General features: G+C 40.1%; 1 protein-coding gene across 1 annotated transcript in view; it reads right to left on the reverse strand.

Annotated features, from left to right (window-relative positions):
- Positions 1-5,507: 5,507 nt before the first annotated feature.
- Positions 5,508-22,979, reverse strand: part of aig1 (androgen-induced 1 (H. sapiens)) — a 28,857-nt gene continuing 11,385 nt past the window's right edge. Inside the window, exons 3-6 of the mRNA XM_023267763.3 lie at positions 21,594-21,695; positions 8,624-8,739; positions 7,314-7,480; positions 5,508-6,077 (exon numbers count right to left, since the gene is read on the reverse strand). Of these exons, the coding sequence (XP_023123531.2) occupies positions 6,058-6,077; positions 7,314-7,480; positions 8,624-8,739; positions 21,594-21,695 (405 nt within the window). The 3' untranslated portion in view covers positions 5,508-6,057. The remainder of the gene's footprint in view (positions 6,078-7,313; positions 7,481-8,623; positions 8,740-21,593; positions 21,696-22,979) is intronic.

Here is a 22,979-nt window from a genome sequence, read left to right on the forward strand (position 1 = left end):
GTGTGAGAGACACAGCTTCTCAACTGCTTATGTAACACACACACACACACACACACACAGGAACACACACACACACACACACACACACACACACGGTGACACATTTCAGACTCTTACTTCCTCTTTGACACACACACACACACACATTGTGGTATGTGTGTGTGTGTGTTTGCAGCTTTTGCAGCTGGGAGAAGTTGAAAGAAGTGTGTGTGTGTGTGTGTGTGTGTAGGTCAGTACATTGTGTGTTTCAGGTGTCCTGCTGTTTTTTTCTTTCCACTGACTCCAACAACGCAATGGAGACATTTTCATTTCATTCACTGTCTCTCTTCTGTGTGTGTCACCACTTCCTTCCTTTTTTTAATGGCTGATACCTTCCTTCCTTCCTTCCTTCCTTCCTTCCTTCCTTCCTTCCTTCCTTCCTTCCTTCCTTCCTGTCCATCTTTGTTCATTTCTCACCTTCTTTTCTTTCCTTCCTCGTTTTTACAAGTCACTCTTCTTTTACAGCATCCCTCCCTGCTTTCTTTTTCACCCATACTTCCTTTTTTCAATTTATTCATCATTTGTTTTGAGGTTATTTCATATAAAATGAACCAAAATCTAACAGAATATTCCATCTGACCGCCTAGAATCAGCAGATTTTTTTGAGCTACAATAGTTTACCTTCAGACTGAGTGTTTTCTGAGCTACAGGTCTTTGAAGTGCACAGGGCTGTGCTTTTTAATTCTCGCTACTTTCTCCAGTATTTCTAAGCCCTTATAACTTCATAAGTTCAGAAGATAGCCTCATAAGGTTTTAGGGCTGAATAACACACTTGAACTCTGCAACCAAATCAATATTAAGTCCACTGCAGGTGTCCCAATCTGAAGGCAGAATCATTTTTTGTTCAGCATTATTTTTTCTAAAACCAGCTTTGAGCATCAATATCATGGGATATTTTCAATAGCAAAACTGCATATTATAGATACAGAAAAATAAGCTGGATGTGTTGTCTGTTTTTATTGGAGAAAACCTTTAAAAGTGCATTTTGGGCAAACTAACATCAGCATGTGTTAAAGGTGGTCGGTCAGAACAAGGTCTCATTTTTACCTGAATATGTCGTTTTAACTGTGTCAAAAATAAAACAATAAAAATCAACTAAATCTAAAAAAGTTGCTCCCTGACCTCCTCAGAATTACCTGATTTTTTAAAAAAATACAATAACTTCAGTGTATTTAATAACGAACGTATTTTCTAAATTAAAGAAAACGTGGGTTGAAATGTCGCTTTTTTACAGCATTTTTGAGTGTTACAACTTTATCTGTTAGTGATGAAGATCTTCTACATGATCTTTTTTATTTTCTACTTCCTTGCAGCTTGTTTTCTGTCCCTCCTGTCTTTCTCCGTTTCTGTCCTTCTTTCCTTTTCTTTATATTTACTTACGGGTTGATTTTCTTTTACAGCCTCCCTCCCTGCTTCCTTCTTTCCACATTCTTCTTTAATTCCTTTTATTTGTCTTTTGATTTTATTTGCTTTTAACATTTTTTACTTTCCATCCTTCCTATTATTCACTTTCTTTCACACATTTTCCTCCTCTTTTCATCCTTCTTTATGTTCTGTCAGTTGTTCATCTCATGTGAATTATTCTCCTATATCTCCCCTCATTTTCCTTCCTTTTTCTGTTTATTGCCTACCTTCCTTTGTTCTCTTCTTTCCTTTCATCCATCCTTTTTTTCCTAACGTACACCCATGCTGTCTTATTCAATCAATAAATTCCTGCTCATTTCTGTCCTTCACTCTGGTTGTTCTTGATTTCTAACCTTATTTTCTTGTTAACTTTGTTTGATATTTTTCTCCTCCCTCATATTCGACTTCTTTTACACCCCTCTTCACTCCCTATTTCCTTCCATCTTTTCCTTTCTTTAGCATTTCAACGTGTCTTCTTTTCATTTTCATCATATATATTTTTCCTCTTGCCTCTTGTTTCTCTAACGGCCTGTCATGCTTTCTTTAACCATTTCTCTGAATCTATTTTTCCTTTTCTCTCTTGATAGACTTGTAGAAAATACACCCACACTTTCTGCGATTTAAAAAAACAAACAAACAAAAAAAAAACAAATTCATTGCCAGAAACAGACAGTTTACCATAATGTCATGTGTGTTTTCAGTTTATACTCTCATACAAACATTTTTTTTTCTAACACCAGTTAATCACAGATATATCAGTGGGGCTTTTTTTTGTTTTATGTCTGCCTCAGTTCAACTCCTCTCTGCTCGTTAACATGTAAATCTATGCTAATTAATGCAGAGCAGAATATTCCAGAATGTTTTAATGTGTCACCTCAGAGTGGAGGAGTTGACGTGTTAATGAAGACACACACACACACACACACATGCACACACACACATGCACACACACACACACACACACACACACACACACACATGCACACACAGCGGTGCAGAGTTAGCTGTTAATGAACAGTGTGTGTCGTGTCAAACTCTCCTTTCCAAAACGACAGCGAGAGGAGTGGAGTCACACACACACACACCACACACACACACACACACACACACACACACACACACACACACACACACACACACACACACACACACACACACAGTCGAACAGCACCACAAAGCTGTAATGTGAGATGGCACATTGTGTAAAGGTGAGGGAGCAACACTGCTGCAGAAAACAAAGATGATGTTTTATTATTTCGCTGCCAGATGACCCACAGGAGGGGGAGAGGTGCGTTTGTTTCTGATGGAGGGGGAGGCAGACGGAGGGCGCTTGGTTTGTGTTGACAGGAACCAGTTGCCTTGATGTGTTTTGTGGTTTCGCTCTTTTAACCTTTACAGTCGAGAGAAAAAGAAACTAAGTGAAATGGTCTCGCTCCACCTCTCTGCTCAGCGGTGCTGCAGCTTCTTTCTTTGTTCTACAAGTTTGGCTTCTGACATCCTCTAAAGTTAATTATGTATTAATCAGTCCACATATCTTTATTTTATGCTCGTCCGCTTTTCTCTCAGTCTTCTCAGATGTCTCTTTTCTTTGTCACGCCCTTCCTACCTTGAGAAACCCACTGCTTAGTTATTTTCTTTTGCTTCCTGTTATCTGTTTCTCTCTCATTCATTTCTTAATATCCCAGTGTGTTTTATTTTTTCTTCAATCAGTTCCTCTTTCACTATGAGATCGACTGCATCAGTTCCTTCTTTCTCTCTTGATATATTACCTCTAAGTCTGCACATCTGGACAGCAGATCTCTATATATTCTATTCTGTCTGCCTCTGCCTTTTCCAGCTAATAGGGTGTCATTAGAGAAGGTGGTAAATGTGGAGTGCTATTCATATCATGTTCTAATTGTTTGAATTTTGGGTTTCCATGGTGACAAAGAGCTGGAAATTCAGTCGGGTAGGTTGGCGAAAGAGCTTCTCTCCCAGTTCAGCAGTCTGACCCGGCCACTGTGTGAAGTAAGTCTGTAATAAAACGGACTAAGTGATGTTCTCAGCGGTCACACTGTGACTTTGAACCGAGGTCTTTCCAACATGTCGCTGGAACAGACGTACAGACACTCTGAGAGGAGCCTGAGTCACCACTAACTGTGGAAAGCATTAAGTTTAGTCAGTGACACAAAATATGTTTATTGCCCACGTGTCCGCCTGCCTGTCTGGCTGTGTTTAATGTCTGCCTGAGGCTAGACGACAAGGTTAATGTTTGGGGAACTGCCCTTCTCAGTCAGAGACCAACTGCAACCAACTGAGTATTAACCTCCAACATTTTATGCTTCTAAATGTCATACCTGCAAGACGTTGCTGGTCAGAACATAAACATTTAGATTCAATGCAAAGTCGGTGACCGGCTAGTCATTGTTTTATTATCCTTCAAGGCAGTTCAAATTTTACTAGAAGAAATAAGACAAATCCTAGATCACGTTTTGTGTTACATGCTTCCAATGGGAACAGCCTCACTGTCTGCAGTAGTTTTTAATCTGTTAACTATTACACATGATAAATGACGTGCAGTGGATCGGAGGCTAGCACTGTTGTTTCACAGCTAGAAGATCCCCCTGCCCAGTCCAGAACTGGAACGTTCTGGACTGGGCCCAGGATCTTTCTGCATGGAGTTTGCATGTTCTCCCTGTGCATGCATGAGTTTTCTTCAGGTTCTCCGGCTTCCTCCCACAGGCCCAAAACATGCTGAGGTTAATTGGTGATTCTAAATTGTCCACAGGTGTGAATGTGAGTGTGATTGTTTGTCTCTATATGTAGTCCTGTGACAGACTGGCGACCTGTTCAGGGTGTCCCCTGCCTTCAGCTCAAGTCAGCTGGGATAGACTCCAGCCCCCCATGACCCTAACAAGGATTAAACGGTGCATAGATAATGGATGGATGTGCAGAGTGCCTGTAGGCAGCTGCAAATATACACAAATTGCATTTGGACCAGAATGCAATCTGAACTGATCAGCAGGTCACATTTGATCAAACTTGCATTGAGATCGAGCCTCATCCAGGTGAAAATATAATGTGTACAATGTGAGCACATTAGGAGGAACAAACATCATTTCTACAAGGTGAGGGGTTACTAACCACCTCCTTGTATTAACTGAAGTAATTCTGACAGAAGCAGCTCAGGTTTGTAGAGCAGGTTGTCCACTAAAGTTTAAATTTAGAGCACTGTTTCAAAGTTTACAGTACTGTAGAGCCTTTTAGAGTATACACTAACCTTTAATGTTAATGTTAATCTCGTTAGTAACCTACCTTTTTTGCTGTATGTAAGCTGCTGAATACTTGAATTTCCCTCCGGATTAATAAAATTTTTTAAAATAATTCTGTTAAACCACAGTTCAAGAGCAATGTCTGATTTTCACTGGTTGATTTTCATAGAATTTTTATTCATTATTACTTTTGTCAGATTCTAATTATTTCTGTGACCATTGTGGGTTTTTCTTTCATTAACTGAGGGGTACCAACAGTTTTGTCCACGTGTGTATAATGTATATTTTTTTAATGTTTCAGATACCCTAGAAGATGCGTTTGATCTTTGGGGGCACTTGAAGGCCATGGTGCATCAGGTGAAGATACGAGACATAAATCATCTCAATGAACGTATCACCAACGCCATTACAAGCATAACTTCAACTGTGCTAATGCAAGTTCATCAACAGTGGAAAACACGTATTAATATGTGTTTTCGAAATAATAGTAATCATATAGAGCGCATTATACAAATAAAAATGGTTGTCCAACACAAAATGTTTATTTTTCTTATGTATGGAAACTTATGGTCCACCCTGGAGAACTGACTGTGTGAACCACAATCACTATCCTGAAAAGTCAAGATTAAACTTGAAGTTACCTCACTAACCCCAAATACAGGCCTTCAGTGTAATTGGAGCAAAAGCAGCTGCTCATCTCACCAGACTCTTTGTCAGGTTCTTGACTTAGAGTCAAGGTGGACGTGCTTCAGGTACGATCCTTTGGTTTTTGTAGAGCCATTCAAAATCCACATCAGACCACCTGAGTGGAAATATTTTCTACTTGAACTTTATTGATTTTTTCACAGTCTTTGTTTCTTCCATACATGTCATGAGATGAATAATAACAATGTTTACTTGTTCTACAGAAGCTTCTGAAGGAATTCATTCACTTTGATCAGTAGTTTATACCAGAAAGGCAAATGTTACTGTTTATGTGTGTTTCTCTCCCAGTCATTATGTGTTCATACGTGTACAACATGTCGGTGTTTACGTCCTATGTTTTGTGTAGATTCATGTATGAGCGAATTTTGTCCACTGTGCTCCATCTGCTGCCAGATGCAACAGAATTGCTTAGTTCTTGCCACTGAAAACAAAAAAAGAACACAAACAAAAAAAAACAAAAGAGATGAGTTCATTCATCGACTTTGCCTGTATTTACATTTAACTGATGATGTCTTTCTCTTTTTCCTATAGGTATGGATACAGTTCAGAAGATACTGGTCTGTTCCACTTTAGCAGAGGTCGCTTGTTTTCGATCTTGTGCTGTCCTGGGTGGGCGGGGCACAATTGGTCCTCCGATGCCCACACAGTTGAGAGAAGATCACTCACCTTTGACCTTTTCTGAGAAAAAGAGACGAAAAGACAGAGAAAGCAAGATTCAGAGAAAAAACAGAGGATGGCGAGTGAACTGTGTCCTGTGGGGGGTTGGCTAGAGAGCTGGGCTACAGACTTCTCGTCAGAAAAGTCAAACAGACGCAGCCGGTCTCCCTGTGGTGTGGGTGGAGTGCTACCTGCTGACCTGTTGAGCAGATGGATGGGGGAGAGCGAGCGTCTGTGTGAATGTGGGAGTGGGAAAGAGGGAGGCGGCTGCTCGGCAGATGCTACATCTGCTTCTATCTCCGTCTGCGTTTTATCACTTTCCAGACTGACCAACAAATCTAAGAAAAGTGTTCTAACGGTAGAACTTCTGGGAAAAAAAAACTTAAAAGAGACTATTTTCAGTCTGAAAACAGCACATTTGTCAGCACAACTTTTGTGCACATAATTCTGACTTTGTGCACAATCAGTTTTAAATCAGCTGAATGCTTGAGAATGAGAACAGACATGCTTTATTAGGATATATTTATATTCCAATCAGGGTTGAATTTTATTAATATGATGACACCAGAGGGATGAAAACATTTTGCTGTGGTTATACATTGTGTAGAGCCACACAAAGCTGCATGATCATTATAAAGTTCATCTAAATTGCATCATAGACTATATACAGAAGACGGATGTAGCCTCTCGGTTTTAGTGAAGTCAATATGGAAGCGCCTTAAACCTGCATTCTTCCTCATAACCAGCAGGGGGCGACTCTCGTGCTGGCAAAAATAAGTGACACTGTACAGGGGTCTGTGAGAAAATGACGTCTCTTTTTATTTGATGTATTGATTTAGTATTTCTTTTTCTAATGACTTTATGATCTCAATTATGGCGTTCAAGTTTCTCACTCAGTCTATGGCAATAATAAAAAACATTCCCTGTGTGCTTTCAGATCTTTCCACTCATTTCCACTCTTAATGTATCCTGCATGCTCTGCAAATTCTGTCATTGATGGACATCTGTAGATGTTCTGATTGCTTTTTAAAGTATCCTCTTAAAATGTATGAGTGTGTGTTATAAAGTGGATAATAATGGTCTGGTTAAAAGGTTTTGGTAAGTTTTATTCTACAGTTGTTTCAAAAAACGATACAACTTCAACACTTTAACTTTGAGGAAAGATGGATGTTGTGTAATGTTTCTGGAAAGACAGCAGGGTATACAGTGTTAGAACCGTGTTGTCTCTGAGTGTTTTGTGGCGTGTGTGTTGTGTACCTGTGTGTGGCTGGTCCCAGATGTAGCTGTTGAGGATTTCCCCGAGGACGTAGAAGATGCAAATAACCAGCGTCATCACGCTGAAGAAGATGACTCGAGCTAGCGGTGCGATGCGCTCCAGCACCGGGTAAACCCACACACCTGTCACCTGGTGCACCCAACACGTCCTGGACAGGCACAGAGAGCTACAGTTAATCTGTGTTCAGAGTACATTTTGGGCATGTTTCATTATAGACATCAACTAGTACTTCAGATAGAACAACTCCAAAAAGCCTTTATTATAGATAAAATAATAAATTAATCTGGTCAACCTAACTATAAATGACCAATTTTGTGTCACCGTGTGTAATTTAGACTAGATTTCAACTGTAATAAACCAGAAAGACATGCCTAAAGATGAACTGGCCTTCAGAGATAAGCCTAAACTAAAGCAGACACAAATAAACTTAACAGGCGTGCAACCCGTGACCGTTGCGTCAGGGTCTACAGCTTCTGTTTATGGGTCACCCACTCAGCCAGCTGAGCTATCAAGGGCACCACTATTGATCACACATTTAAGTGTCTTGTTGTGTTCGACTAACAGTCCAAATCCCAGAGATATTCAGTTTAATAGCATAAAACACCAAGAAAACCACAAAACAGGAAAGAAATCCTTAATATTTTTGCTAGTTTCCCTTTCTTAGAGGAATAATCAGCTATCAAAAGCTGCAGATTCAAACCACACTGAACTAAAATTCATTTAGGCAGCTCTACTCAGCTACTCCTGACCTAAACACAAAACTGAAACAAAGTCCTTATAATCAAGGCGTGTTACTCAGCTGGATTTTTTTGGCTGTTCGGCTGCTGTAAAACAGATGATTGTTTCTTTTGGGACGTAGAGGCAGGACATGTGTCAGACTGTACAACTGCCATCTTTGGCATTATGGAATTCTCCTATAGATTTCTACCAAGGATTCTTTAAGTGGCACGCCTCTCACTTATAAATAATAAAATATAGATCAATTATTAGCTCCTGAGATAATTCAGATCAATAAATTATCGCCCCTATTATGGAAGGCTGAAATTAACTAAGAGATTACATCAAAAATGATTCATGTAACTGAATTCAATTAGCCTCGTAAAGGTTTCAAAACTGAACACAAATAAGTTTCCCTGAACACAAACTAGGTCTAACTAGATTCATTTAAAATGAAAACTACATCCCATAATGCTCAGTCTAACATAGGATAGATAACTACTAGGACTACTCTAATATGTGTAGTGTATGTGCCGTGTGTTACTGTATGTCGCAAGGAGAAAATATTTGTTACCAGAGGATATATCCAATGCCGAAGAGACACACCGCTGCCAGACCCAACGACCTGCGGGGATACCGATGGTGGGTTGTCCGCATCTCAATGATGATGAAGGGAAGAACAGTGGTGTGCTGACAGAGCAAGGAAGACAGAGAAAAGAGAGGGAAGTACAGATAAAAACAACGTGAATAAACAGCTTAAAAACTGACAACATCCCCATCCCAATCATTCATAGGTTTCTGTGGAACGCTTTGAAATGAGGATTAGCTTCCACCTCCACAGTTAAAATGGGCCCAGAAGAGTGCAGCTCACATGACAGAGCTCTTCTTAAAGTCTTAGTATCTCTTTATACACTTCACAAGAAATGACACCAACTGCTAAGACTATACTAACTTGGAGTAAAAAATCTTTTAAAGAGAGAAGTTAGAGCCTCTGACTTTTGAAAACACCATCTAGTGGACATTTGTGGAACAGCACCTCAGTACTGACCGGCTTTCATCCACAGTGATAGTCCTGCACCTTCCCTCTCGTTTATTTTCATGATTAATCAATTATTCTCATGCTTGAAAAACATCAAAACCAAAGTAAAACACAACTTGCATTATCTTGTAGTGGGCTGTTGTCCAATTAATAATCCAAAACCTGAAGATGTGCATTCTAGCCAATCATGTATTACATTTTGAATATTTCTGGTTGAAAAATGACAATTCATCTGATTTTTTTTCTTTCAATCAACATAGTGTTGCAGCTGTACAAAATACTGCCAGGGTTGGTGTAATTCTTATGACGGGCAAATGAATAACTGGGAATAAAAAGATCCCTGTACACTTCTCACTTTTAACTCCAACTGGTACTGGTTTGTCCTCTTCTCAGGAATTCATTCATCTAGATTAATATAAAGTGTGTGTGCGAGTGCGTAGAGACACCTGTGTAATCCATCTAAACACACAGGCTCGTTTAATGGAGGTCACGGCATAAGCTGCTATTTTCTGTGAAGCTATTTCTTACGAACATACACAGGAGAATAGTCTGTAATGGTGCTGCTGTGACTCACCACCTAACAGCTGTTTACACACACTTATGAAATCTCACGAGTGCAAACACCGTCTCCCTGTTCCCTGCATGCTTTCAACATCTGCCATGTTTTTTGTTTTTTTTTTAAATTGACCCAACAACAGCGATTCAATCATTTCATCAAACCATCCAAGTCTACCAGCTGATACATGCACTACTCTCTGTGTGCACTAGGGGGCACTAACATACAAACGCACACCACAGGTGTAACTGTCTCAGCAGAGTTCAACCTCTTACCTCATTTGCACTCTCAGGAGCACAGCTGTAGATGTGTGTGTGTCTCAAACCTGAGCAAAGTCACACTGCTGAGCTCCTTAGACCCCTGCAGTCGTGTTTGTCAGCCTCGTTATGTTACAGCGAAAACTACAGAAACTGATTATCCCTAGATGATTATCCGATGGTCAGAAAGGATGCTGCTGAGTCTGGTGCTCTGAGTTACAGTAGACGTACATGTACACTACCATTCAAAAGTTTGGGGTCACCCAGACAATTTCATGTTTTCCATGACACTTTTATTCATGTGCTAGCATAATTACACAAGGGTTTTCTAATCATCAATTAGTCTTTCAACGCCATTAGCTAACACAATGTAGCATTAGAACACAGGAGTGATGGTTGCTGGAAATGTTCCTCTGTACCCCTATGTAGATATTCCATTAAAAATCAGTTGTTTCCAGCTAGAATAGTCATTTACCACAATAACAATATCTAGACTGTATTTCTGATTAATTTAATATTATCTTCATTGAAAAAAAAATGATTTTCTTTCAAAAAAAAGGACATGTCTAAGTGACCCCAAACTTTTGAACGGTAGTGTAGGTACAGGAATCGAGTGGACTAGAGCATAAACAATGAACAATATAGCTTGTTACAACCAAATGCGTCTCTACGTTACAGTTATGGTTACTGTCTTTGACTGACAAGACTTGACATGTTCTGGTGAGGAGCTAATCTGTGCTTTCTCAGTTGTAAATACAAGTGCAGAAAGTGCATCAAAACTAACCTCAACTGAGCACAGCAGACCTTCACATGACAGCCCACTTTCAGTTGCATTAAGCTGCAAGCTTTAATTTAATTAAACTATAACATCAACTTCTCAAAGTGGCAGAAACAGGATGTGTAACCAGTGTACACACCAGCTCTGGACGGGTTCAGTTTGAACATAAAGTACAAACACGGTCTTGTGTACATCAAACAAATCAATACGTGGGGAGGTTCACATTGATTAAATGGTTGTTTCCTTTTTTTTTTTTACGGGGTTGTATGAGGTACTTATCTATAGTCAGTGTATACAGTAGATGATAGTGGGCATACAGCCAGTTTAGGAAGCAGACAGGACAACTAGCATGGAAGCTAATGGATGAACTGCTGTGGATGAGGTCAGTAGCAAAATGTATTTTGGTCCAATAAGACAAAAGTCCAGCAAAATAAAAATAATATCAGTTAAAGCATAAGACACATTCATGATAATCTCACTGCTTTATCTTGCTGTCAGGCAGCCTTGAACTACAGTAGTTTTTTTTCCCACTATCTTCCATTGACAAAAGTGGTGATTTTACCATGCCAAACCAGGAGTTGTTGGTTTACCGCTGTATGACATTGGTTTTTCACGTTAATTAGAATTCAAACTAACATGGTAAAACTTAAAACTCAAGCAATAATACAAGCAAACAACCAAATTGAGGTAGCGGTAGACCAGCCACTCTCATGTTCTGCAAGATTACTGTTTTAGTCAACCGATTCTGGTGGCTTTGAACAAAACATAGAAGGTAAGGCAATGACAATGTAAATATAGCGTAAACCTAAACTGCTTCAAAAAAAATCGGAGTCTTTTTTAGTTGGCTAAAATAAGTTCCCTGCCAGTACTCTTTTATGCTTTTCTAAACTGGGAGTGTGTCATCTACTGTGGGTAAGAACCTCTAACAACCCCACTTCAAAGCAGCTGAATTTTCTCTTCAGAATCACAGGAGAAAATCACCAGTCTGGCAACACTGCTCACTCGTACAAAAATGCAATTAGTTCAGTTGTTTCAAAGGATAGCTAACATGTAGGAGGCGAACAATAAAACTGAACTGATTCCAAATCAAACAAAGTCAGAAACCACATGGAGAGAAACAGTGCAGTGTGGTGACTGATAAAAATGAATGAATGAGTCAGAGCCAAAAATCAAAACAGGGAGCGCGGATGGTTCGGTTTTGGTTTCAAAGTAAGTAATTTAGCAGCAGTTCCAAACTATGCACCAAAAGAATGCACGGTTTTTGGTATTTCACGGTTAATGTGGGTCTCCTATTGACTGTGACATGCTAAAGTGGTTCCAATGGAAAAACATCAAATACAACTAACCTGGCATGATTGTCAGCTGGCACAAACTTATCACAATAGATTACATTTCAACTAAACCTTTGATGCATTAAATCTATCTGTCATCTACGCACCACTTAATGCTCATTAGGGCCACTGGGGGCTGGAGTCTATCCCAGCTGACCTAGGGTGAATGCAGGGGGACACCCTGGACAGATTACCTGTCTATCACAGGCCTACACATAGAGACAAACAATCACACTCACATTCTGGACAGTTTAGAATCACCCAGAAAGATCCTAGGCCGGGATGCAAACCGGAGATCTTCTAGCTGTGAGGCAACAGTGCTAAGGACCGAGCCACTGTGCAGCCCTTGTTGCATTAAATGTCTCTCTTAAATACAAAATTACACATTTCTCCTAGTTTGTATCTGGATGTGCACTAAAACATTACGGAATGACACATTCTCCTTACTTCGAGGTTCATTAGTTGATGTTATTGTGTAACTCGCATTTTTAAGAAAACATTTCTGGAGTCACAATAAAGACGGTTCTTTGGGCTGTGGTCCGGTCTGATTTTTCTACCAATTCGCATTTGGAAACAGTAGAAAACCAGTCAACAGGAACACAGAGGGAAAAATTGAAGGAAGCCATTTACTCAATGCTAAAAAAGTTGCTCAGTTTGTCCACAAATCGCAAACACTGATGCATGGAGAGACAGTTTGGAATAGCAGCTACTTAGGCTGCAATGCATTTCAATGGGTTCTCCTCTTCAACAGTTACTTTCATCGTTTTTCCTTAGTCCTACATATTCTGATGAAGTATCTTCGAACAAAAACATGACTTCGACCGAGACTTTTAAAGTGAATTCAGTTTGTTTAAAAGCTAAAACCCTAAAATCACCTGCTGTTCTCCTGTTAGGAATCCCTGTTTTTTAAGAACTTTGAACGCCTACACTTGTTTTCTAGCACTGAGTGATCTAGAAATCTTGGCACACTGGCAACGGATTTAGAGATATTAATTTACTGTCTCCCACTTTTCAAGTGTTCAGAGAGGATTTCACAGTAAAATCTCACTTCTGAGTGCCTGTTTTTCGAGGCTGTGCTTGATTTACTACACTCTAAAGGACACTGCCACTGTGTCACAACACAAGTTTGGCCAATCAGAGGATCTGAACTCAGAAGGTCAGACTGACAATGCCAAGTATGTACAGACTAACAAGAGGAAAAACATCAGGACAGAATAGCTCTCTCCTCTCTCTCCTGGGGTCTTAAATTCTAGGTTTCCCTCCCATCATTATACTGTACACACACACACACACACACACAGACACACACACACACACACACACACACACACACACACACACACACACACACACACACACACACACACACACACACACACACACACACACACACACACACACACACACACACACACACACGTCCTGACGCTGCACTTTTGCCCAGTGTGTCTCAGTGGAATTCCAGTCTCCCGGTCATGTTTAAGTTTAGTCTCTGCTGAGAGGACTCTCTGCTCGTAAATAATACTCCCTTTATTCTCGCTGTCCCTCTCTCTCTCCCTCTCTATTTTTGTTTCTAGGTCTCTCTCTTTGTTGTCCTCCCTCTCCTCTCCTCCCCTCCCCCCCCCCCCCCCTCTCTCTCTCTCTCTCACTGTCTATGTCCCTCTCCCCTCCGAGGTTTGCGGTTTCACTCGAGCAGCCAGCTTTCTACCCCCTTGGAAAATCCCCCCTCTTCGACAGACAGCGGTGGTTCGATCCTGTGGTCTGGGGCTAAAAACAGGACAAACCATTTCACGCAGAGATGCACAGCTGGGGGGTTTGGAAGGGAGGGTCACATGGTTGAGGGAGGTTTCACGAGGTCAAACATCTTCCAGTGTCGGCAAACAAACTAAAATTGAATTCACACTTGGAGGAGTTTTAGAAGCAGAGCTTGTGACCTGAACGTTGCGGTCTCAACTACAAAATCTGATGAAAACAATTAGCGGAGGAAATTGAATTTCAAGGCATTGCAAGGCACTAAAACTGAAATTGAATACACTCATACTGCTGGGGCAGTTGGTATAAGAGGGACCTATGGAAAAAGCTGACAGGAGTAATACAGGGGTTTGAAAGGGATTTTGGTTTGAGGGTCATTTTAAATGTGCTACTCTGGCTTTGACACAGCTGCCTCTGTTTATCTGTAGTCACTCTGGGCTAACCCTAACCCTAACTTGAGTAATGTCCCACCTACAGCACTGTCTGTTCGGTTACAAGCCGCTAGTAACAGCCTATCGATACTGAAGGATAAATGCTGAAAGTTTTAAGAATATGTACAAAATAATAAACAAAAAATGAAGTTTTGGAGACAGTTTAACTGCATGTAAAATCCATGCAGTCAATCTGTTTTCTTCCAGTTATCTAGGGTTGGGCTGCAGTACCAGGAGGCTAAACAGGGCATTCCAGACATCCCTCTCCCCAACTACATTTTCCAGTTTCTCCATGGGGATCTCAAGGCGTTCCCAGCCCAGATGAGATATGTAATTCCTCCAGTGAGTTCTGGGTCTATCCCGGAGTTTCCTCCCAGTTACAAGTGCCTGGAAAACCTCCAAGGGAAGTCGCCCAAGAGGCATCCTAATCAGATGCCTGAACACCTTAGCTGGCGGCAGCAACTCTACTCCCAGCTCCTTATCCTATCTATAAGGCTGAGCCTTGTAAAGGAAGCCATTTCAGCTAGTTGTATCCTGGATTTTTCATCTGTATCCTGTTTATTGATTACTTGTTGTGACAACTATGTCCACTTAATGTCACTCAATTATTCAATTGATCGGATAACTGATTGCCATCATACTATTTAACGACATCGCCTTGTATCCAGAGATGTTGTGAGGAAAAAATTCACTCTTTTACTCACAATTTATAGAATAATTATCAATTAATAGAAAAAAACCAGTAATTGATTATGAAATTACTGCTAGTGTCATCCCTAAAAGTTTGCTTGAAAAAGTTTGTACAACTTGTTTTTCTTGTTCATACTGACAAAGTCTGACCTTGTAATTTTTGTGTAATCTATTTAGCTTTCCCTTTTAATTCAGCCTTAGGATTGTGGACATTTTTAAAGTGGATTACAATCTCTGTGTTTGCTAATTCCAACACTTCGTTAAAGCTACACAGTATGATCCTCATCAGTGACATTCACTGGAATATTCAACAGGCACTTAAACTTTTGTAGCCAGGACAGAATTAAACAGAAGCTTTGGTGGACTCTGACCAAAACTTTAGCTTCAGCACATGCAATGACAGAAATTAATCCACTAGTGTGTGCTTCAGAGCGGTCAAAATGCAGCAGCTGATGCAGAGCTTGTTGCTCAGTCCTGAGACCCTGCACCGATAAACTGAACTCCACTCGAACCCTAAAAGTCAACTGAAAAGTATCCTGTTGACACTTCTCTCAACAGTTTTCTACCTTAAGGAGCTTATCATGTCACAGTGGGACGCTGCAGTGAAATTGTGTCTGAGCTTGAACTTCTGCAGTGCACTCCAGCCATATAATGTCAAGCTTTTGTTGATGCTTCAATGTTTTTGTTGCTTTTAGCATGTTTCACAATCTCCTCTGGCTATTTACTCTTTCGAATGTCTATTCAGAAGTATTTATTATGTTTAATGAGTAAAAGCCAAATGCTTACAATTGTGCAAGGAAATCTGTACTGAAGTTGTTCATATTCACCCAACGGAGACAAAAGTCTGGTACTATGTCCTCTAATATAAGTCTTCAAAATCAGATACTCAGGACTGGTTCGACTTCTTAACTGGAGTTCACATTGAGCTTGAATTCAGTGAAAATGAAAAACAAAAAACGAGATGATTTTACAGTCAGTTCTGGGATCTGACAAATAGGAGAGGCATTGCTTTTAGTTCAGTGCTAACATAAGCATGCTAACATGCTCACAATGACAATGCCATAATTGTGATGTTAAGTAGATATGATCACCTTTTTCACAATATTATCATGTTAGCTTAGCATATCAACATGTTAACATTATTATTAAACACGAAGCACTGTTGAAGCTAATGGGAATGTCATTAGTCTTGCTTATTAACATGAAATATTTTTAGCTGAGAATGGCACTAAATGAAAAGTCAGGGCAACCAACAGCCCAACATTATCATGCATAGAGTGCAAGTAAAGTAAATCGTTTAGTAGCTCTAAATTCAGTTCCTTTCAAACCAATTATGTGCAGTATGTTCTCATTTGTTTACAGCAGTAAATTCATCAACGTTTTGTGCAATAATAATTTATGATACAAGGCCTGCAAAAACAATTAATTCCATTATTAATTAACCTACAAATTACTTCTTAAATATTTTACTCTATGAACATCAAATGCAACATAACTGAGCCACAGCTGTGACGAGTCAGGAGACTGTGTCGCACTGCGCAGTCAGCAGCAGGACTTGTGTTACACGCGATCTGTGACAATTTGTGTTTCTCCATGGACCTCAAATTGGAGCAGAGATCAAACATCACATTCTTTGTCTGTCAACAGATGGATGATCCAAACTTCATGTGGAGGATCATCCCTGGTGGTGTGAGGTGGGTCTGCAGCTACCACCAAGAGAAGAAACAATAGTCAAATGACCTGAACTGTGGTGCAAAGGCATGTGGGTGGTCCTCACTGTGTGCCCGATCACAGTGTGGTGATTACGCACAGGTGTGTTGCCCACAACAATACACCCACCTCCTCTACTCACTAGATTTGACTCTCTGCAACTTCCTCCTCTTCCCAAAAATGAAATTCCAGTTGAAGGATACCATTTTGCCAGGTAAAAATATTTGAGAACCACTTCTCATTTGCAAACACGACCTGGCCAAGAGGCGCCAGATTTGCCACAGTTCAGTAAATTGAGCGCTCACGGCAGCTGGTTTTTGACATGTTTACATAACAGTGGTACAATACTATGCCGTTCAAGACTACTTCGACAGGGATGGAGGCAAAATTTTAATCAAGAACGGGTTTTCATTTTTAGCAGAACAAATTGCTGGTTTATTTCAACCAAAAATCCCAAACCGAAAATATTCACTTTGCATCACGTGACACAAAGCAAAACAATGACTCTTCAGTGGAATTCTGGCTTGAAAAAGAACAGTATATCGATTATCAAAAATCAACAAAGTATCACAGCTCAAAGCACTGCATTTATAGGCAGAATGTTTTGTCTCTTTGTTTACTGTTGGCTGTAGGAAGATTGATAATGATCACACTGCTGATTCCATCTGTACATGTCACTAAAACACCTAAAAGGTAAAAATAACAGCAACTGTCAGACTGGCACATCAGATGATTCAGACAGTCACACACTCACACAGTGATAACAATACAAGCTGAGCACACAGAGGTGAAGGCTAAGTGTTGATCTCAGGTTTGTCTGTAAGTGAAGATGTGTGAGTGCGTGTGGATGTACCCAACAATGATTCACCAGATGTGAACAAACAGCTGATCCTCGGCCAGCAGAGCTTTAATAACAAAAGCAGAGAGAGTGTGTGTTTTGTGTGTGTCACAGGTCAATAGCGTCAGACCCAGTGTGAGGTTATAATCCTCTGTTGCTAGGAGAAACCTCGCTGTGTGTGTGTGTGTGTGTGTGTGTGTGTGTGTGTGTGTGTTTGCCTCCATGAACTGCAAGGCTAACAGAGAACACACACACACACACATTCATAGACACAGACACACACACAATCAGACCTGCTGGTTTTGCTATACTTATAAGGACAGTATTTTGGCTTACATTCACCCAGAGGAGGCTCACCCTAAGTGGGGATGGGACGACAACTCATTCAGCTAAAAAATTAAAATAAAGCTGGGGTTTTGTTTTGTCTTGTTCTCTTAGTAACCAGCACGAACAGAAGGAAACCCCACCCCTGAATCATGTTATAGTGGAAGGAATGAACAAAGCAATAATTTATGAGTAGACTTTTAGACCTTAAACAAGCACACCAAGCATTTGCATAAATCTGTACATGACAACAAATCTTGAAGGTTCCCAGAGGTCTGTTGTATCACTATAGATTGATTTTCCATACATGGATTTTGTTCATCTTATGCATATAAAAATGAACACACATGCACACACATATGCATATAACATGACACAAAATCCTACCAATGGTGTCTCACTTTTCCTAAGATCAACAAGTGGTGACAACGCACCACGAAGCCGAAACATGGATATAAACAATGTTAAGTTTAAATTCAACTTTGAAAAGGTCTTTTTTTTTCCAGACCTCAAGGATACACACAAATACACACATTTTGGTGAGCAACGTTGAATGTAAAAATAGACGCAAATCAACACAAAGGTGACATCCTTCAAAGTTTTCTTTTGTCTACAACTCAAACAGGAGCATAGAAACCAGAAATTACATATCCAGAAGCTGGAAACCTTAAGGATTACACAAGCCGATTGATCAAAACTCTCAACAGCTCACGTTTAATTGATCAGCTGACCACTAATTGATTAAATGATGAAGCCATTAATCATTGCAGCTCTACTGTTCATACACAGTGAATAAATCTACAGTTTCAGCAATCAAAAAAATAATAATGTGCATGGTTCAAGCAGAGCACTCTTTTGCAGGGATTCTTTAATAGCAGCCTCTACTGTCACAGTTCCAAGACAGCAACGGTTGTCCCTGTTGGCTGTTTTCCACTGCAGGATGTTGTCATTTTAGGGCAGCCTGAGATTTGGTGTGTATTCCGACCACAAGACCTGCTCCTGTGGAACCTTTTTAAGGGCGGTTTTCAGGAAGATAAAAACTACTGCTCCAGGGCAGGTACTTCTTAGCAGCCTTGATGCTGATTGGTTAAACTCAGAGAGGTCAACAAAGACCACTTTTCTACCTTCATGATGTTCATGTTCAGTAACAGTCTTCTCACATGCTCCTGGAACTGGACTGTTTATGCCACATTACACCTGCACCAAGTTCCTGCAGTCGACGGCCACCTAATGTGTTGCTAGTACAAAATTTAAAGTAATTGTTGATTCATGTTGGCTTCAATCTTAAGTCTTTATAATACAAGCAAAGCACTCAGGGAGTGCAGTACTCCGCCAAGGCTGCTCAGTCGTTGTATAATTTCTGACGGATAAGTCCCAGTAAGTCCGCAGCGGTGGATTTGTGGTAGGATCACAAACATGTGATCATCAGCAGGGAGCTGACGTAGTGTTCACTTGTTATCATAGTTACAGTGGCACTGTGCTGCTATCTCGCAATGATATGGAAATCCTTAACAAATCCATGGATCCAGACTATAAGCCGCATCAATGCCAAAATCTAATGAGGTGGTCCTTGTGTCAATTCTGACCTTCCCTGAAAATTTCATCCAAATCCGTCATTCCATTTTTTAGTAATGTTGCTAACGGACAGACAAACGTACGCTGATTGTCATATAAGTTCGCCACGTTCCTTGGCAGAGTAATGAGTATATTTACAAGGTAAATACCATGTTTTACTTCCTTATACTGAAGAGACTAACTGCTATTCAATATTTTTGTGCAGCACTGTACATGTTGCTATGAGAGTTAATTTTATGACACATTTACTCTTATTCATAACATTTTTTTTAATTCCTTCAGGACTAATAAAGTTTTAACATATGTCTTCTTTTCTCTTGCTATCTTGGTCAGATCTGTAATCATGATCATTGAATTTTCAGTCCAGTGCCCTTGTCACACTTTTACAATTGCTTCTAGTAAATATCTCCAACTCCATTCCATACCCTGTCCTGAAGTGTGATTAGCTCACACACAGTGATGCCAGAAGATGATTAACTTTAATCCGAAACCCAAATCCTAAAACTGCAGGAATTCTAAGTTTAAACACAAGCTAAAGAGTTTCTTCACTTATATCTGTCTGAAGTAACTACAACATGAGTTTTGGTATACAGCAGATAAACCATAACAGTTCAGCTCAAAGTCTGCAATCGATCTTCCACTTGCTCACTTTCAATTAGCCTTTAGGCCTGAGCGTTGGGCACGTTATTAAAAATATTGTGTCTGTTCTTTCTCCTTCAATCTACATCATCCGACCCCTCCCTCCTCCGATGGGAATGGCGACATGGTTACCGTGGTAGCCAGGGTAAACAAACAACAACGATACCATGGAATACCGCAAAATATTTACAACCAGACTGGACTTAGACACACACACACAAACCTTTACAGAGGCGTGCACTCACACAAAAACCTCCTCACGTTTTCTGTCTTACACACACACACACACACACACACACACACACACACACACACACACACACACACACACACACACACACACATACACAACCATTGGTGGTGCTTTGGTTGTTTTGGTCCTTGGTGACAGCGCCATAGCAACCACTCTATTACATCACCGCCTGGAGTACGAGAAGAGACACCAGAACAGACACACACACTGACTTTGTCTCTTTCAACTGAACAGGGATTATGGGAAGGATCACAACAACGCACAAGCCTCGCCTCACACCGCGCCGAGGATCACATTCTGCTGGGAGGAAGTTTCATGAGGAGCTTTTGCATATTACAGACAGAGCGCTGGAAACATTTTCAGATTATCTCACAGGCGGATTTAAACACACACATACAGTCGACAGTGTTATCAGTCAGGAGACACTGTGTGCAGTGTGTTAGCCGTTGTCTAAACATTAGATTAGACTTGTTTCCTTTAGATGGCAAATCAAAGCCACCAGACGCTGACTTTATTCAAATTCAGAGGTTCACCAGCACCAGCTTTCACTGCTGATAAGATTTATCAAGTTTATGATCCACTGACATGAGTAATGATCCAAGAAGAACTGGCTTTACATGTCCTGCCATGCAGAACTCTAATGTAAGGATCCATCAATCAAAAGTTTTGTGCCACTTATTGAGCAGGTAAGGTCAGTTTTCACAGAGGCCTCCACAGAAATATCCTACAGCTCCCCATAACTGTGAAGTAAATATATGAGTCCTGCACTTGGCTCAATAACTCAGCCCACCACCTTGTCTGCTTCATGTTTTAGATCTTTAGCCTCACTATTCTGCACAGAGTTCCCTAAAATGTGAGAAGAAAATGTTAAAGGGCCTTTGATGTTTGAACTCTGATACTGCTGAACACACTACTCTGCAGTATCAAATCAAATCATTCTGTAGGACATTTTAAAAGACTGCGTTTTTTATGATTTTCACATGCACACTTAAAATGAAATTAAATGAAAGGCACTATATAAATAAGGTTTACAGGCATGGGTAAAAAATAAATACGATGCAGGCAACTCATGGATGACGTAAACAGAAGAGCTGCAGTCTTGAATTTTTATTCAGACCAATGGAAACTGTTCTCACAGTTAATATAAACCCCAAATGAAAGTAATTGTAAAATCTTTACTGCACTTTTTAAATTGTCTTTGTACTACTGTTTTTTGTTTTTTTTTTAAATCTGTAATTTTATCTATTTTATGCTGTTGTTCTCATCTCATCTGCATCCTTTGTCTTATTACTGCATGACTCTGCATTGATGTTTTGTAATGTCAGCAAATACAACCATCAGTGCATTAACTAATCAGATGATCCAACTCACCATGCCGTGGTTGAGCCACTGAGGAATGAAGTTGTCCAGTAGTCTGGGGTAGACCAGGTCTCTGTCGTACAGGTAGAGACTCCAGAATGTAAACACCACAAACTAGAGAGAGAAAAGAAAACACAATGTTACCGACCAGAGGCCAGCAGGATGCATGAACTTGAAGTATGCTGCAACATTATCAAACTTGTTGGTATTTACATCACGTCTGCTCTGCTGTGGGGTCAGAGATAAGAAATAATCCTCCTCTCTACCACTTATATTGTGTCAGAGAGTATTTTATCTTTCTTTAATTTGTTGTAGTCACCTCCACGAACCCTCTGAACCCTAAGTAGATTCAGTGTGTTATTTGTTTCTGTCAAATTTTGAGCTTTTTTTCCCAACTCTATGAAACCAGGACATCCATGGATAGAATTAGAGATAACAGAAAAGTGCCCTCTGTGCAGTTTAATAGTTATAATGCCATAAATCTGTCAATTGTTGGTTGCAGTTGAGTTTGTCATGGCTTCTGCCTTCTTGTTTATTTTATATTTTAGGCTTAGTTTATTTTATAAAGAGACGCACAGAATAAACTGACTTTGATTTGGTTAATGTTCCCGACGAAACTGGAAAATCAGTTTATAGACTGTTCAGAGTTGAAAATCAGACAGTTCTTTCTGTTTTGATAGTTTCTGGCTGTGATGAATGGTATCATTTTAGGTCTTTTTAAAGGTGACACGTCTTTCAAATGCACCAGCAGGTTTTGAGGGTCAGAGGGAACATTTTTGTTGTGCTACATTAGAAACAACAAAAAACAGAGCATACTTCCTCAGTAGAGTTTAAAGAATCACAGTCATGGTCCTCAGAGGATGAAACCAGCTATCTCTTCACCTGTTCTACTGCAGTTTCAACAGCAGATCAGAGTTCCTGTCAGAAAATTCAACTTCAACTCAAGATGTGTTGATGTTAGCATACTGTTTAAAATGTTATAACAGCAACACGGAAAATGTTACATGCTTAAAATGTGTAGGTTATCATGCTAATATTTAGCTTGAAATGTGCATGTAATGCTTGAATGTGTTCCACTTACTATTACAGTGATGTTAGATGTTAGGATGCTTTTGCTACCACTGAGCTCGAGGTCTGTATTACCGAACAACACGGCCTCTTGCACCACCATCAGGCTAAAACCATCTTGTGATACACTGTCTGCGTGTCTCTTCCTTTAAATCCGTCTGATGCAGGGGGTCAGCTGTATGTCTTCCACACACTGAAAGCATCCTGATGAGTTACAGCCACCTTGTGTCCCACACGTCCTGAATGCACCATAAGCTAACAACCTCTAGGTCTAATGTATCTCGACGCTTTGGATTGAAGCCAGAACATGTCCTGCAGGACGGGGATGGA

This window comes from Amphiprion ocellaris, chromosome 12 (genome assembly GCF_022539595.1).
Source record: "Amphiprion ocellaris isolate individual 3 ecotype Okinawa chromosome 12, ASM2253959v1, whole genome shotgun sequence".
NCBI classification, from domain to species: Eukaryota; Metazoa; Chordata; class Actinopteri; family Pomacentridae; genus Amphiprion; species Amphiprion ocellaris.